Below are 16157 nucleotides of genomic sequence, written 5' to 3' on the forward strand. Positions count from 1 at the left end.
GAATTGAAGCTAATTTATTGCTTATATAATAATCTATAAAAGTCTCTAAATTAAATTTATTATAAGAAATTCACTTATTTTTTAAATAAAATTGGATAAAATATGATAACTCTTCCTATTTATTATTAAAAATTTTTTCTGCCAATCAGACGCGACGTTTCTATTTTTAAATTTTTTGTTTACCAGTCAGATGCTAAATTAACGTGACGTTCTAGATACGTCCTACAGAATTCGCATTCTGATTGGTGAAGAGAATTTTAAAATATTCAAAATAGGCAACTCTAGAAACGTCACATCGTGCTTGTTTTGTATTTTACATTACTTAGAACGTTCTGTTTGTTCTAAAATAAAATTTAAATTTAAAAATATACTTAAAAACACCGCAATTCTTCGAATTGGAGCCACAGGATAATTATTATGTGGCACGAAACCCGTTAATTACTATCAATTAAGCCTACGTTACGAAGCTCGTCGCCATTTGTTACCTTGATATTTTCACGAATAATAAAGATTTCTCCATCTCGTAACACGAAAGAATTAATTTGCATAAAATTTATGAAAGATGTTTATCATATACGAAGAAAACAGTTAATTGAGGAATTCTGTTGCGTTGCGAATGTTCTATATCGGTTCACACGAACGATCGCCATCGCGATGGTAATTGATCTCTTTTGTCTTCTTGTTTGTTATTGGTTAACGAGATAAAAATTAGTAATTATCACCGTATAATGATTTCGTTGTGTAAACTTTATCTATCGTTGATGCCAATTGTACCTTCTTTAATTGAAATTGGAGATCTTCAAAGTTTAGTAAATTAATCATTGACAGTTTGTTCCCTAGTAAACATTTTTTTTTTCTTGTGAAAGATTCAATTATTTGTAGAATTTTCAATGTTTTTCCTCAGAATTGCTCTGAATATAGATAAAAGCGGAAATGGAGGGAAAATAAGTGAAAAAAAATATATAAAACAGTTAGGAAATGAACATCAGAGTAATACTAAAAATCGAAAATAAGTACTAAAAAAAACTGAGAAAAATGGTATTAAATATAAAGGAATAAAAAGCAAACACTTAAGGCGGGAAAAATACCAAAATAACTAGGGAAAACTCTCATTCAGTTGTCGTTACTGCTTTCCTGTTTGATGTCGTTGATTCCCAGTTTCGTGTTTACGATTTGCATCTTGTTTCTTTCTTTTTAACGTTATTTTTCTCTTTTTACGAAAAAACACCGAATAACAAGGAACGAAACAATGAGTAACAGGAAAACAGGAAAGCAAACAGAGAAAACAATGGCAAGAACAATAAAAAAATGGCACCGAAACAAAAAACTTGAACAGTACTAAAGAAAACAATAAAAACCAAGTGTAAACTTAACAAATTAGTTATTCTCTTAGGAAGTTAACACCAAAAGACCTTCTAATAAGAATTAGAGACCTTCAGAGAGATTTTTCTGGTGTTTTTAAACACAGCTTATATTGATATTTCGGTTTGGGAATGTGACGAAACACAAACGTGTATATATACAGTATATAAAGAGGGGAAATTAACACGTGTTTCGCACCTGCATTCTGGAAGAACGGGTCAGGGTAAGGTAGGCAAATGCTTAACTATGTCAACTGCCGAAAATGGTCTTCCGTTTATAGGACCACTCCCGTCTCGATCGCTTCCCTCTACTCGTTATAACGTGGGTGCTAACATCTGCTGTACTCTACACGCACGCGTAACACTCCATTCCGTCACGTTTCTATACTTTTCTACTGTTCGATCGATACGTAACTTCGATTTTTCTCTTTAAAAATTTGAAGATAAAGACAATTCTTATCGAAATTTTGACCAATTTAGTCGAGAAATTCGCTCCTAAACTACATACACATACAATGGAAACATATGTTTTACATTATGCTTCATCCAGCTTAAGTCTATTTGTTCCACCCACCACTTCCGATTTGTTTCATTCAAAAAAAAGTAAATAAATAAAAGAAAATTGAATTCCCTGTAGGGATTTTTAGTTATATATAATCATTTTTTACATAAATATATAAAAATTTATACAAAAATTAACAGAGAGTCTTCTATACAGGAAACAGGAGTTATACTTTCATAATGTAAATTTATACGTCATTTATACGAAAATTCATGTATAAATATGGAATATTAAATCATTATAATTCTAAACATAAAATTTTTAGATTTATCTTCGTTATTTTAATAAAATTACTTATTTTTGTATAAAAATTCACCAAGAGTCTTCTGTAGAGGAAGTAGAAATTCCAGTTTTATAAAGTAAATTTATATAAAAATTTTTATAAATAAACATAAAATACTAATATTTTAAAAGTTTATCTTGATTATATTACTAAAATTTTATATTTTTTATATAAAAATTAATATAAAAAGTCATGAAGTCTTCTATAGAGGAAGCAGGAATTACTCTCACGATGCAAATTTACATATAAAACACATGAAATTAAATATTTACAACTGTAAAAATGACTTTTTTAAGGATTTATCTTCATTATTTTAATACATAATTCCCAAAATAAGATTTGGTTTTTATTTGTTCAATTTTTTTCTGATTAAACTTAGGAGTTCACTAAGCATATTTATGTTTACTTATCTGTATCCATACATTCTTAAAATAACTTAATCAAATATATAAGGAGTTACTCTTGGGGAGTGACTTTTATAATGGAATTTAGAAGCTAGTGAATGGTGTTTGCCAGTAAAGTTATATCTCTAAGGTCACTGGTGTGTTATTTAGGGAAGGGACAACCATTTCCTGTATAGGGACTATATATACTTCCCACACTATCCTATGTCCGGTTCTTGCTACATTAATTTTTTTTTTACCCCCACCAGTTATGTGAGGAGGAATGTGCCTTTTTTTTATGTTAGTACATAAAGTGTTACACTTTATTCATAAAAGGTGATGTGTATCAACAGGAAAATATATTTTTCTCGTTTTTTATTGATTATTTAATGTCTGGCGATGTATATGATGTGTTGATGTGTTTATTATATTATAAAATATGTTGTTTAACAAGCTTAGAAAGGTTGATTAATCACCGTTGCAGTGAGCGTACTATAAGATTTTATTAAGTTATTGCATGTATGAATGAGAGAAATTTTATGATGTTTTAGAGTAAGTAACTTCTTATTAAGGCACTTTTATATTTAAAATTTATCTAAAATTTTTTAGGAATCTTAAAAATTTCATTAGTAGCTTTGTTTATAATCAAACTTTTCAAGCTGTAGCTTGTGAACTACTTTTTCTTTTCTTGATTTTCTACAAATTTAGCAATCTTAGACAGGAATAAAACATTATTTCTGGGTTTAATTATCTTATACTTTTTAATTTCTATAAAAATAATTTTAAAATTTGATTAGAATTAATAAAAATTAAAGTTTTTTTTCTTTATAACATCCTATATGCAACCTGTAGCTCTTGATCTACATCAGATTTTTTAATAAGTTTAAATGAGTTATTTCATTATTTATTACATTGAATGGAAAGTTTTTGATGTTTTTAAAGTGTAAAACTTTAAAAATATTTTTTTTCCTTGTGTTTATTTCCTGTTTTTATCAAAAGATTTCTTTATCTAATGACCATTATACAAGTTCATGTTCTACTCATTAAAATATGCTTTTAAAATACTAATAAATGAATATTTTTTATATATATATATTTTAAAAATATTCTCTTTAATTCATTGTTCTTTGTAAACAAGAGTCTTTACTGAGATTTTTTCATTAAATCTCTCTTAAAAACATGGATTTATGTGTAAATTTTAAGGTTAAAATCTCAAATTTGAGAATTTTTACTGAAAATTTGTCACTAACTACATATTTACTAGCAAATTAAATGATTTGTTATATAAAAATCCTACTTCCAGCTAATCTTCCTGCCAATTATACATAATTAACTGATTTTATAATTGGGAAAACAGCAACAAGATTAGGGATTACACCAAAAAACACTCCAATAATTGAAAGAATGTTAATTACTTAACAATTTTCTACATTAAAAGCATTATTTAAGATATATAAATAAATAATTTACAGCATAAATTACCAAAGTATGTAGGATTTAATATCCTACACACTTTGGTAATTTATGTAATATATTATGTAAATGATTTAAGCATCAAACATTAAAAAATGCAAGATATTAAACATAAAAACACAAACAATTGAAGAATATTAAGCATTAAAAATTAAAATGCAGGATATTGGGCATAAAATATTAAAAAATGTGAAATATTAAGCACCCAACATCAAAAATATCAAAAGAGGAGCACGTAAACACAAATTAAATGTCACTTAATCATTTTAAATGCGGAAGAATTAAACATTTATATAATCTTCTTTAGAAATCAAAGAGAATTTAGTAAGTCACTAGAGAAATTCATACTTTAGCAACTTCAATTCTGACAAGAATCAATTTAAAACAGATTATCTATCGGCTTGTTGTACTTGGCAATCTAATAAGCCGTATTCTTAAAAGAAAACTACTCTTGAAAATTCCAGACAAATACTGTAATAATGTTGAAATGTAAGAGATTCTCGAGAGGTACTTATATAACCGGAGTAATCCCGAGAAAAATCATTTTCCAATAAGTTATCCCACGCTTCCGCAAAATATCAGAAGTTTCCCAGATAATCATTTTCTAATTAGAGAGAAAAATTGGCCGATAAAATGTGGAATTTTTTAATAATTCTTCAACAGATTAAGAAAATTTTTGCTTTATTTTTATATTAAATTTATAAAAGTTATAAAAATTTTCAAAATTCTGTGCATTCTTTACTGTTTAGAAGAATAGAAAATGCACAAGAGAAGGTTTGTTTACCTTTATTTGCATTGTCTCTGTAGGATTTTAGAATAGAAAATATGGGATTTATATTTTTTGGATAGTCTTTTGGCTGTATTTACTAAATTTAAGATGAGCTGACATTGGTTTTTTTTATTTTTTAAACACTTGCAGCTTAGATATAAACAGGAAATGAAGATATTAGATAAGAATATTTATCAACTATCAACTAAAAGCCACTGGAGACTGTAAGAGTTTTCTCCTTTCCTTTAATCCGATCATTTTTACTTTTATAACACATTTTTAAACCTTCAGAAATGAAAAATTAGTTTTTAAATTAATTTTTAGATCCAGAAGATATAAATTTCTGTATAAAATCTTCAGGAATTTTGTAGAAAAATACATTTTATGTGTCTTATTTTTATATTTGTATCGGAGTATCGGGATCAATAGCAGCAGCATCCGCTACAAATTTCTACGTCTTTTTTATCCTCTTACATTATGTATGTAACAAAAATAATATATATATATATATATAATAAATTACATGTCTAATATATATTTTATGCATTTATGTATGTAGATATTTATATAAATATAGAATTTATTAATGAGAAAACATGTGGCATTATTTAAGATGCCAATTCCCAGTTAGAGATTGCTACATAGAAAAATCTGCCCCTATACTTTTATATTTATTCTACTATAAAGATAGGGTATGGTTTACTTTATACTTTTTAACAATTACAAGTAAATTCATGACTTTACAACTTATAAAATAAATTTTCCCAAATATTTTCTTACCGTTGCCCTGTCTTTAAAGATATTTTCCTACTGCTTAGGTATTTTCTCAAGCCCCTATTGCAAAATTCAGCTTCCTGCTACAAAAGATGGACCACCGGCAGGGTAGTGGATAAAACCATCAAACACCGGTAGCCGGTCGGTTTACACAGTGCCGACGGGCCGGTGCACGGTGTTTTTGAGCTTTCTTCGACTATCTAACACCTAAATAGGGGCCGGTTTCTTATAAGTCTTCTCGGCAGCACTCCTCTTGGCAGATCAACCAAGCGTTGCACCGAGGCATCAAATCCAAACTAAAAAATGCATTTTCCTGCAGCTGAAGGTAGTTTCTAAAATGTTTTCCTCTTTAAAATCCAAGTTAAATGTATAATTTTAATAAAATGATAAGCAAACACTTGAATTCTCTGAGATTTCCCTAGGTGATTATTGCTTTTATATAAAAACATTACATAATTCTTGGATAAAATATCCTATTGATAGATTTTTCTTTATCCAAAATTTATATTTTAAGTCAAAGAAAACAAATATTTAATATTTCTTTCTATCAGAAAATTCCATTTAACCAGAATAAAAATATTATAACATTATATAACAGGATTTAATTTAGATTGTAAGCTGTTTTCTACTTTTATTTACCATATAAATTATAAATATCTTGTTGAGAAATGTCAAAAGTATCATTTAAAAATAATATTATCACTACACAAACAGATAAATATGGATTAAAAACTCTCTTCCCTCCTCTCTTCGCCCTTCTTTTATTATTTTCAGATCACAATTTTTTTATTTTTAGGGGTTTTTAATACAATATTTTGGGATTTAACATCAGAAAATCAATACTTTTGCAGCTTTTTAAGCTCTAATTTTATATATTTAGAAGATTTTATCACCTTCAATCCATTGTTTTAGAATTAGAAAATTCTTTTTGATCCTCATTATCATTAACTCTACACTGTATTCACCATCATGCCTTTTAGAAGGATTATTATTGCGTTTTAAGGCAACTTAACATTGAGATCTAACAGGAAATCGATGAAGATGAGACAGGAAGATAAATTATTAAACAGTGTTTTAATGTTTGATTGATGATGATAAGGTTAAAACGTGGAAGTTACATATGGAAATAATGTTTAATATTTGAGCGATGACGATGAAGTTAGATGTGGAAACAACGTTTTAACGTTGAATTAATGATGATGAGAAGGACCAGGCATGGAGGTTAAATACAAAAACGATGTTTTAACATTCTGTTGATGATGAGGAGGAAGATCTGGCTGGGAAATTAGGGATAGAAACGATGTTTTAGCACTGGATTGATAACGGTGAAAGGAGGAGGATAAAGTAGGGATGCCAAACAGTATATTAACAATTATTTCTTCTCCCAACCATTGGATTACATCACATTTTAAGACAATGTTGACGAACAACGTTCACGGAATTTGTCATTTTTGTAGAAATTAATATCGCAACAACACGAATAAATGACAAAACATATTTTGTGGAGGAACGTTTGGGATTTAGTTTTATTCATTATTTATGTAATTTACGTTAAGGATGATAAATAAGGACGATAAATATTTAATTACAGAGCTATTCACTTTATCATATTGCTATTATTGATCAGGTTTATCCTGTAAACAATTCGCAGAAAAAATCCAGTAAAACTTAATTAATTTCTAAAAAGTTCGAGTTATTTTGGAGTATTTTTTTGCATTTTTAACACTAAAAACTTCATTTAAAATACAAAATAAAAAGAGAAAAATAGCTTTAAAAAAATTCTTGCAATTTTTGATTTTATTTTTTGCATTTTCTGTAGTTTTGATGATATTTTATTGTTAAAAAACCCGGAAATTTTTTGAAAAAATCCAAAAAAACTCAAATTCTAAAAATTAGGGTTATTTTTGGAATTTTATTTTTGAATTAATGCTCAAAAACTCTATTTTCTTGTATTAATTAATAATATAATATCCCAAACTTTGCCAGCATCTCCCGGGAGTGTGTGTAAATCGGCGAAAATTAAAACGAATTTCACTGCTAAAATGCATTTTTTCCCGCTAAAACTGCTAATTTTTTTGAAGAAAACGTTCTTCGGAGTAATTTCTTCCAAAAAATCTCGAATTTTTATTAAAAAATCCACTTTTTTTAAAACAAAAAATAAATGGAGCTTTCGTTAAATAAATTTTCATTTATCGCGCGCGGGAGACGTCACAAGTGTCTTTCTTACTTGTTACTTGGTTCCGTGTTAAAGTACGAAAAGCGACGGTTCTAGCGCGTGCAGTTTGTAAGTAATTTCCTGACGTCACAGGACGTCAGAGTTACAAAAGGTGAAGCGAGAAAAGGAGGGGGTGTGTGACCTTCGTACGGTTGGTTGTGTATGCACAGGTGTAGATGTACCTGCCAGGTATGTTGATTAGGTGGTAGCGCAAGTATGTTGTCCCACATTACAACCCACCCGGCCTTTCTTGTGTATTTCGTCAAAGAGCGCACGCCGCTTATTCGCGCGTGCATGTGTAAAAATGGCCACCGATTCGCACAACAAATTTCAATGCCCCACTTGGAGGAACGTAGTGGACAGCGTACAGTCGACCTGCGCCTCTGTTTTAATATGTGTCGATCCCCGATACGCTTCTTGTATGGAGTTCACGCGTAAACACTGGGACGATCTGTGCGTAAGTATGTCTGTCCGTTCGCTTTCTAAACTTGAGAAACTGATAGGAAATCACCTCGAGTAACTTCTGTATATACGTTATTCATCCGAATTGGGACTGTCGGTGCGTGTGTCTGTCCGGATTTGGTTTAAGAAACTAGTAAACGATCACCAGAACGGGACGAACACGCGCTAAATACGCTTCCTACGTTAATTTACTCAAATATCCGCGCGTAAGTATGTCTGTCCACCGTGTTTTCGGCTTTAGAAACTAGTAGACGACCCCCCCAAACTTAATTACTCGCGGGTTGAATGGGTGTAAAGCGCGCTTTAAACACGAATTAACACCAGTTTACTGGTACCAGAAGCGATAAGGGGGATTGGAGACGAGTGTAGAAAAGGGTATCGAGCTTATAAATCACTTAAAAAATCACCGCAAATTACGTTACGTTATCGAAAAAACCCTTCTCAACCCGTCCGTAAATCCTCTAGCAATTAAGCAATAGTGACACCAGACATATTACGCTGTCAAGTATTCAACCCCCGTGCAATAAATTGAAAACCAGATAGTTCCAAGGTTGCAGGGTCTCTACTATAGCCTTAAACGTGGGTTGTGTGTTACGTACAGTACAGTACGGGCGTAACATTCCCTACACAGAACAACCTTCGAGTGGTGTAGACTGTATGGCGTATTTTCCCGGCCGTTTAGACACTAGGAAAGGGGTGTAGAAACGTCACAGTTACGTGTAAACTCACCCCCCCCGACTTGGTGTGTTTGCTTAAAGTCTCGTTTACTCTTTTACAGGTGACCGTGCCCGCGAGATCTCACTCCGTGCAAGAATTAACAGGTAAGATGATTTTTATGAATGGCGACGGATGTACAAACAGACGTCCGTGAGAAAGTTCTTTTACCTTTTATTGCGTGGGTGTTGGATGTTTGTCTCCTCTTTACTCTTATAGGAAGTAAACACGGGGCCTTTTATGTGGGTCGTCTTGCTTTTTTTTTTATATTTAAACAATGATTTTCTTAATTTTTTTAAAAATAAGATTTTAAAAATGTTCATTTTATTTTAAAGAAAAGCTCTTACAATGGCTCTTAATTGCTCTCTGCTTCGAAAATCATATTTTTTTTTACTCGAAAAAAGCATAATTTAGTGTTTTTAGTAGTTTTTTAAACTAAAAATAAGGTTTTTTAGTGTGTTTTAGTGATTTTTTTGCCAAAAAAGCATTTTTAGTGGGCTTAGTGTTTTTTTACTCGTAAAAAATTTGTAATGTGTTTCAGTAGTATTTTTTACTAAAAAAGAGGTTTTTTTTTATTGTGTTTTAGTTGGTTTTTAACAGAAAAAGCACATTTAGAGGGTTTTAGTGGTTTTTTTTAAACTTATAAAAGAGTTTTTGGTGTATTTTAATGGAGTTTCCTACTAAAAACAGCTTTTTTAGTGTGTTTTAGTGGGGTTGTTTTTACTGAAATAGGTATTTTTTAATGTTTATTTCGACTTTTTGGATGATTTAATATTATCGTTTAAATAACTTTTTAGAATAAAATCATAGAAAAAAATCTCAAAAAGCGATGTAAAAGTCGCTGTTAAATTGATAAAAAAATTTTAAAAATGAAAAATAATTTGGAGTTTTTTAAGTAAAAGACAGCGATTTCTGGAAGTCGACCTCCAAGTAACGTTACCTTTACTAAAAAAACAGCTTTTTATCAATATTTTTTTGAATTTTTTGAGTGATTTTTAATATAATTTGCTCTAAAAAAAGTTAATACATCATTTTAATTAAATTTTTTAGTAAAATTTTGTAAAACTTCCCTAAAAATGATGCTTTAAATCCTCGCTTCCCACTTCAAAAAAAAAAAATTACTTTTTTGTCATTTTATTTCGAATTTTTTGAGCATTTGTTCTAAATTTTTATTTAAAAATTATTTTTAAAATATTAAACTTAAAATTAAGTATGTTATTTAAAAAAAAAATTCATAAATTTATCCACAAATTAAACAATTTTATCAAATAAATTTTATTTTAGATCTTTTAAAAATTATTACTTAAAAAAATCAAATTAAATATAAAGTTTATCATATTACAATTCGATTTTATTAAATAAATTTAATAAATTTATATAAAAATCTGTATAAAAACTACTTTAAAAAAAAACATTAAAAATTGATACTCCAATGATAGAAACATTTATTTTTTGATAAAATTTAAAAAATGTAATAATATTTAAATTATTTTTTTATTAAAAATATAAAAATTTATTAAATTTAAAATATTTGTATAAAAAGTTTTAAAAATTTAAAAAGATAATAAAGATTTTTATACGCTAAATCACTGTAAAGTTGGCTTCTCCGTCGAGCTTCTCTCATTAAGAAAAGCTTAGCAGTGAAGCTAATTTTAAAAATTAAACTTATTTATTAAAATTCTTAAATATTAATAGAATTTTTATGTATTTACACGCGTTTTAAGGTTGATAAGACGTACTTTTTAAATAGTTTTATACAGTTTTTATTACGAAAAATCTGGTGAAGTTGAAGAACGTATAGTTAGAGATAAGGTGGAGTAGGGTGTACTTAAGTCCTTCTACTGCAAAAAATATGTATTTTACGATGCTTTAAGTGTCAAAGGTTAAAGTTGACGGGTTGCCGAAGCTGTCCGCAACAAAATTAGAGCATAAAATGGGGGTAATCGGCGCTAAAATGGTCGATTACACTGGAGAATCCATTGCTCATCTAATAATTAAGGAAGCAATTAACGATGTTTTCGTCTGGAAGAAAATAACACTTTGCTAAGTAATAATTTCCTGTAGCATCTACAAACATGCGTATACAATTTTCTAGTGATTACTGATTTATTTGCTAATTAATCGGAGAACAACATGCACCTCATTTCAAACATTCCGTTGATGTAACCGGGGCAGAGGTTTCTGTGTTATTAATATGGATTCTCCTATGCTAAAAACAAGAAGACACGTGGATAAAGAGGAGCAAAATGAAGCTATATGTGCATTTCTTTTGAAGTGCAGGTGCACTTGGAGGGTAAGGAGATTGGTAAAATCAATACGTGGCACGATTGTGTATGGATGTATGATTGCCTCCAGGTACTTGGAACAACAACACAAAAGAATTTTCGTATTAAATTCCTGTTAAATCTATACATAAAAAAAATAACAAAATTAGATTTTTGAGGTCTTTTTTCCTTATTTTACACGAAAAAATGGATTCTGGAGTGTTTTTTATATATAGAGAAAAATCCTCAGAAATTCGATTAAAGTGCAAAGATGAAAGATGGAATTTATCACTTCATCTTTGTAATACAGTTAGAAAAAGCTGGTTGGATGCTAGTCACAATTGATTTACGTCATCGAAAATAGGGAAAAAATAGAAAAAGTATATGTTAAATAATTAAATAAAATCCATTTAAATGTACTGAAAATGATAGCTTCGTTTGCGTGAAGAAGAGGACGTTCTTCGGCGCATCGCTTCGTAAAGGATGATGTTTTGCTTCTGCATATAGAGAAAAATGGGAAAAAAGTTTAAAAAATCTTATCTAATTCCTTATAAACCATTAAAAAATGAAGTAAAATCTTTTAAAATTCAGTAAAAATTGCACTTCTTCGTCTCTTTGTATGATGATGATGATGATGATGACGACGACGATGTCGATCGATTTTTCAGCTGTATCAATACTTTTTAATGGATGATATTTTGCTTTTACAGGTAGAAAAGTAGGGAAAACATAAAAATCTTTATCTTATTTCCAATAAAACATTAAAAAATCAGATTAAAATGCACAAAATATGGCGTTATCATCACTTCTTCATACAAAAAAGGTATCACTTTTCAGCCGCATCAATTCGTTATAATGGGCGATATTTTACTTCTAGAGATAGGAAAGTAGGGAAAAATAGGGAAAAAGATTAAAAAACTCAATTTTATTTCCAATAAGACGTTAAAAAGTTAGATTAAATGCACGAAAATTGGCATCATTCTTGTACCTTTTACGAAGAAGGTATCACTTTTCATCCGCATCAATTCGTCATAATGGATGATATTTTGCTTCCGAAAGAAGGAAAATTAATTTCGGATGAAGATAAAATAAGAAAAATTCTTTTGTTTCTAACGAATATCAGAGATTATTTATCAAAAACGTTCATCTTATGACTTTCAATTCTTTCTCCTCTCTTGTAAGTACCCTACCCACTTCTAACAATGGAAAGTACGTGATCTATATAAAGTAAATTTATATATTTTTTTATTATTTTTCCTTTGTAACAATGTTTAAGAGTTCATTCAATGAATCTTTCATACACAATTTTAAGTTGCATTTAATCCTTCAATGGCTTGGACGTATCCTTTCTATGTCTTTTTATGAGGATAAATTTACAAATATATTTGTCCTAAATGACTTTTACTACGTCTAAACATTAAATTTCCTTTAAAAAATCAAAATTTCTTTGTAAAAAAAGCTAGAACAAAGATCTTGTTTGAACTCCTCACGCTCGGTTGGATGAGAATTTTTCCCCCTTTTCCTCGCAAAAAATAGGGAAATTCGACGATTTAAATGCTTTTCTCTTCTTTAAAATCCCTATTTTTGGCTCTAAATTACGATATTTAATCCCAAAAAAAAAAAAAAACGAGAATCAGACTTTTCTAGCACAGGAGCATCATTACCATTATCATTCCTCAGTCTTCCTCCACGTTTTCCATGCTAAAAATGGGGAAATTAGATCATTTAAATACTTTAAAATTTCTATCTTTGAACCTAAATTACCTTATTTAATCCATAAAACGAGAATCAGAAACCTTTTTTAGCACAGGAGCATCTTCATCGTCATCCTTTCTCATCCAAGTCGATTTCCTAGAAACAAGACGATTCTTCATCTTCTACGCGTACTTTCCTACCTCAAATCTCCCTCAAAACTTAAATTTCCTTTATAAAATGTTATAAAAATTAATATTTAGGAAGTTTATAAGTAGTATAATTCGCTACATCACCGGTTAAGTAGGGATTTTCCGGGTTATTTCCCCACCTAAAATTCATCTTTAACGATAAACTTCGTGCAGAAACCTTAAGAGAGTTAACGATTAGGGAAATTTATACAAAATTCGCTTTAAAAAAGGACATTTTAACTACTCACAACGCGTAGAAACACGGGGAAATCGTTTCCGTCCAGAACACCGTATCGAGTGACGTAGTTCGAGTCCACCCTCTCAAATATCGCGGGAAAATGGGGCACGGCACCGTAATCATACGTCATCACTCCACGTGACTCGGCGAACGATCCAACCCCCAGCACAGTTATCGCACTTAACGGGGTTTGACGGCCAAGGTTGGTCGCGATCACGTGTTCCTACGAACAAAACCCGATTGGGCGAAGCCAATACTACGTTCTGTGACAGCATACCGGCTGGTGTTCTGGTCCGGGAGTCGCGTTACTTCGTCACGCGCGTGGTAAACATCATCCATGATGATGTATGTTGACGAGGAGGATGATAGCTCCCCCCGATCTTCCGTATCCTGGATGAGTGATGCCGTCAACGCCTTCATGAATAGGAGATTTATCAGAAGTTTCAGCGAACGTATATCTGGTAATAAATATCGCGGTTGCCCATTGGGTAGAGCCGAAAGGTGGTGGAAGAAAGTGCGAGAACACAGGCTAACAGGTAAGCCAAACACTAAGTCTTCTAGGGGGGTGTGGACACCGGAAACGGGCCGCAAAAGGCCACGTGACTCGCCCATCTCTTATTGTTGATATCCGTTGTACAGTTTAATTAAATTCGTCCCCACGTGCAATTTTATACGTAACAATACGCATTTTATATTGTGTGATTCGAGTGTAGTATATTGTCATATTGTTCACTCTATTATGATGTGATGTGTAGTTTTCTCTGATGTAGGTCACGTCGAAATTCCAAAATGTCTAATTTTGTCTCAGAATATTGTTTTCTGGGAGGAGTTTTCTTTCTTTCTCCGAGATTCGGTGTTGTAGTGCTTTTTTTTACTGCTTTTTATTGTTTACGAGTCAGATTTTGTTCGTTTTTAATGAATTTCGAACGTTCGTAACTCAAATTCTGCCAATTTTAAAGAATTTAGTGTTTAAAAGCGCAATTTTGCTGCCTTTTTACCTTTTTAACTCAAATTTTTCCAATTTTTAGTGTTTAAAGGCGAATTTTTTTCAATTTTACAAAATTTTGAACGTTTCTAACTTGATTTTTCTTTATAACTATCGAATTTTTACGTTTAAAACACAAATTTTTCTCCCCTTTACAGATTGTTGTACCTTTACGACCCATTTTAAACGAACGTTTAATGTAGTAAGTATGGTTGCTGTATATTCGAATTCTGTGTGTAATCCAAAGAAATGATTCTCGGTAGACGACCTTACAGCAATGGTTAGAAAATTTACGGTTTATTTTAAAAGGTTTTTAATCAAATGCATTTCGGGTTGGTTTATGTTTCCAACCCCTCTTCGGTGCCGTTAAAAGTACAAATCATAGTAAGGTTCACGACATTATTAAACATCACGTAAAAAGGGGGGAATACAATAACTGTATATATTTTATCAAATTGTATTAAACCGCAATAATTTATATATTTTTATATTATAGAGAATGGTTATATTCCTATGTGATAAAAAAAATATAGAAACATAATTTTAAGATGTACCATCATATAGGCTAATATGTAAGTTTTATGTTATTGTATTCCCCTTTTTACGTGATGTTTAATAATGTCGTGAACCTTACTATGATTTGTATTTTTAACGGCACCGAAGAGGGGTTGGAAACATAAACCAACTCGAAATACTTTTGATTAAAAACCTTTTAAAATAAACCGTAAATTTTCTAACCATTGCTGTAAGGTCGTCTACCGAGAATCATTTCTTTGGATTACACACAGAATTCGAATATACAGCAACCATACTTACTACATTAAACGTTCGTTTAAAATGGGTCGTAAAGGTACAACAATCTGTAAAGGGGAGAAAAATTTGTGTTTTAAACGTAAAAATTCAATAGTTATAAAGAAAAATCAAGTTAGAAACGTAAGGTCTCTTATACGAATAGTTGGACCCGTATACTTGTAGTTACCTCTCGTGTGCTTATAGTTACGCTTCGTACGAATGTAGTTGAGTCTCGTGCATGTATAGTTTGTATCTCGTACACGTGTATTTGTTCCTCATACATGTATACGTATAGTTCGTGCCTCATACGTACGTACTGTACAGTACTTGGTATTTCATACAAGCGTAGTTTGTGCTTCACGCTTCAGATAATTGCTCTCGTGTACTGTACGTCACGTATGTATAATTATGCCTGGTACACGTACAATTAAGCTTCATGCACGTACAGGTATGCCTCATACGCATAGTTATGTCTCTTATATAGTGTTATGTCTCACGTTTGTGTTATTTATAACAATGTCTCTTTGATACTCAAAAGAAAATTTTTATTTTTCTAATTATATCCTTCGTTTTCATTTCATTTCTCGTTTCTTTTGACTGTCGTAATTGTAATTATATCTTTTTTTTTTTTATACTTTTTATTACACTTCTTCTTTTTATATTTTGACAATTGTGTAAACATTTTTGCTGAAATTCGACTGAAAATCTCGCGTGAATTTTATTCGAATTTCACGTAAAAATCCCTAAATTTTAGTCTAATTCCTTGTAACAATATCCCTAAACTTTATCCGAACTTCACGTAAAAATTTCTTAAATTTTAACTAAAATTCAACCGAAATTTCAACATCTAACGCAAGCCAAATTTTAGCCGAAAAATCGATTAAATTAAGCCAAACTTCAGCTGGAAAATGCCCAAATTTTAGCCCCAAAACGAAAAATTTCCTTTAAAATAATTTTTTAGAATATCAACGCACAGATATATCATTTTTACATGGCGCA

General features: G+C 30.5%; 1 protein-coding gene across 4 annotated transcripts in view; it reads left to right on the forward strand.

The window, feature by feature from the left end:
* Positions 1 to 16157, forward strand: part of cv-c (crossveinless c) — a 70121-nt gene that overhangs the window by 27688 nt on the left and 26276 nt on the right. For all 4 annotated transcript variants that reach the window (XM_067269072.1, XM_067269071.1, XM_067269073.1 and 1 more), the window contains one exon: positions 9061 to 9103. In XM_067269072.1, coding sequence (XP_067125173.1) covers positions 9061 to 9103 — 43 coding nt within the window. The remainder of the gene's footprint in view (positions 1 to 9060; positions 9104 to 16157) is intronic.

The sequence above is a fragment of the Centruroides vittatus genome, unplaced genomic scaffold (assembly GCF_030686945.1).
Source record: "Centruroides vittatus isolate TY-2023 unplaced genomic scaffold, ASM3068694v2 contig_345, whole genome shotgun sequence".
In the NCBI taxonomy this organism is placed as follows: Eukaryota; Metazoa; Arthropoda; class Arachnida; order Scorpiones; family Buthidae; genus Centruroides; species Centruroides vittatus.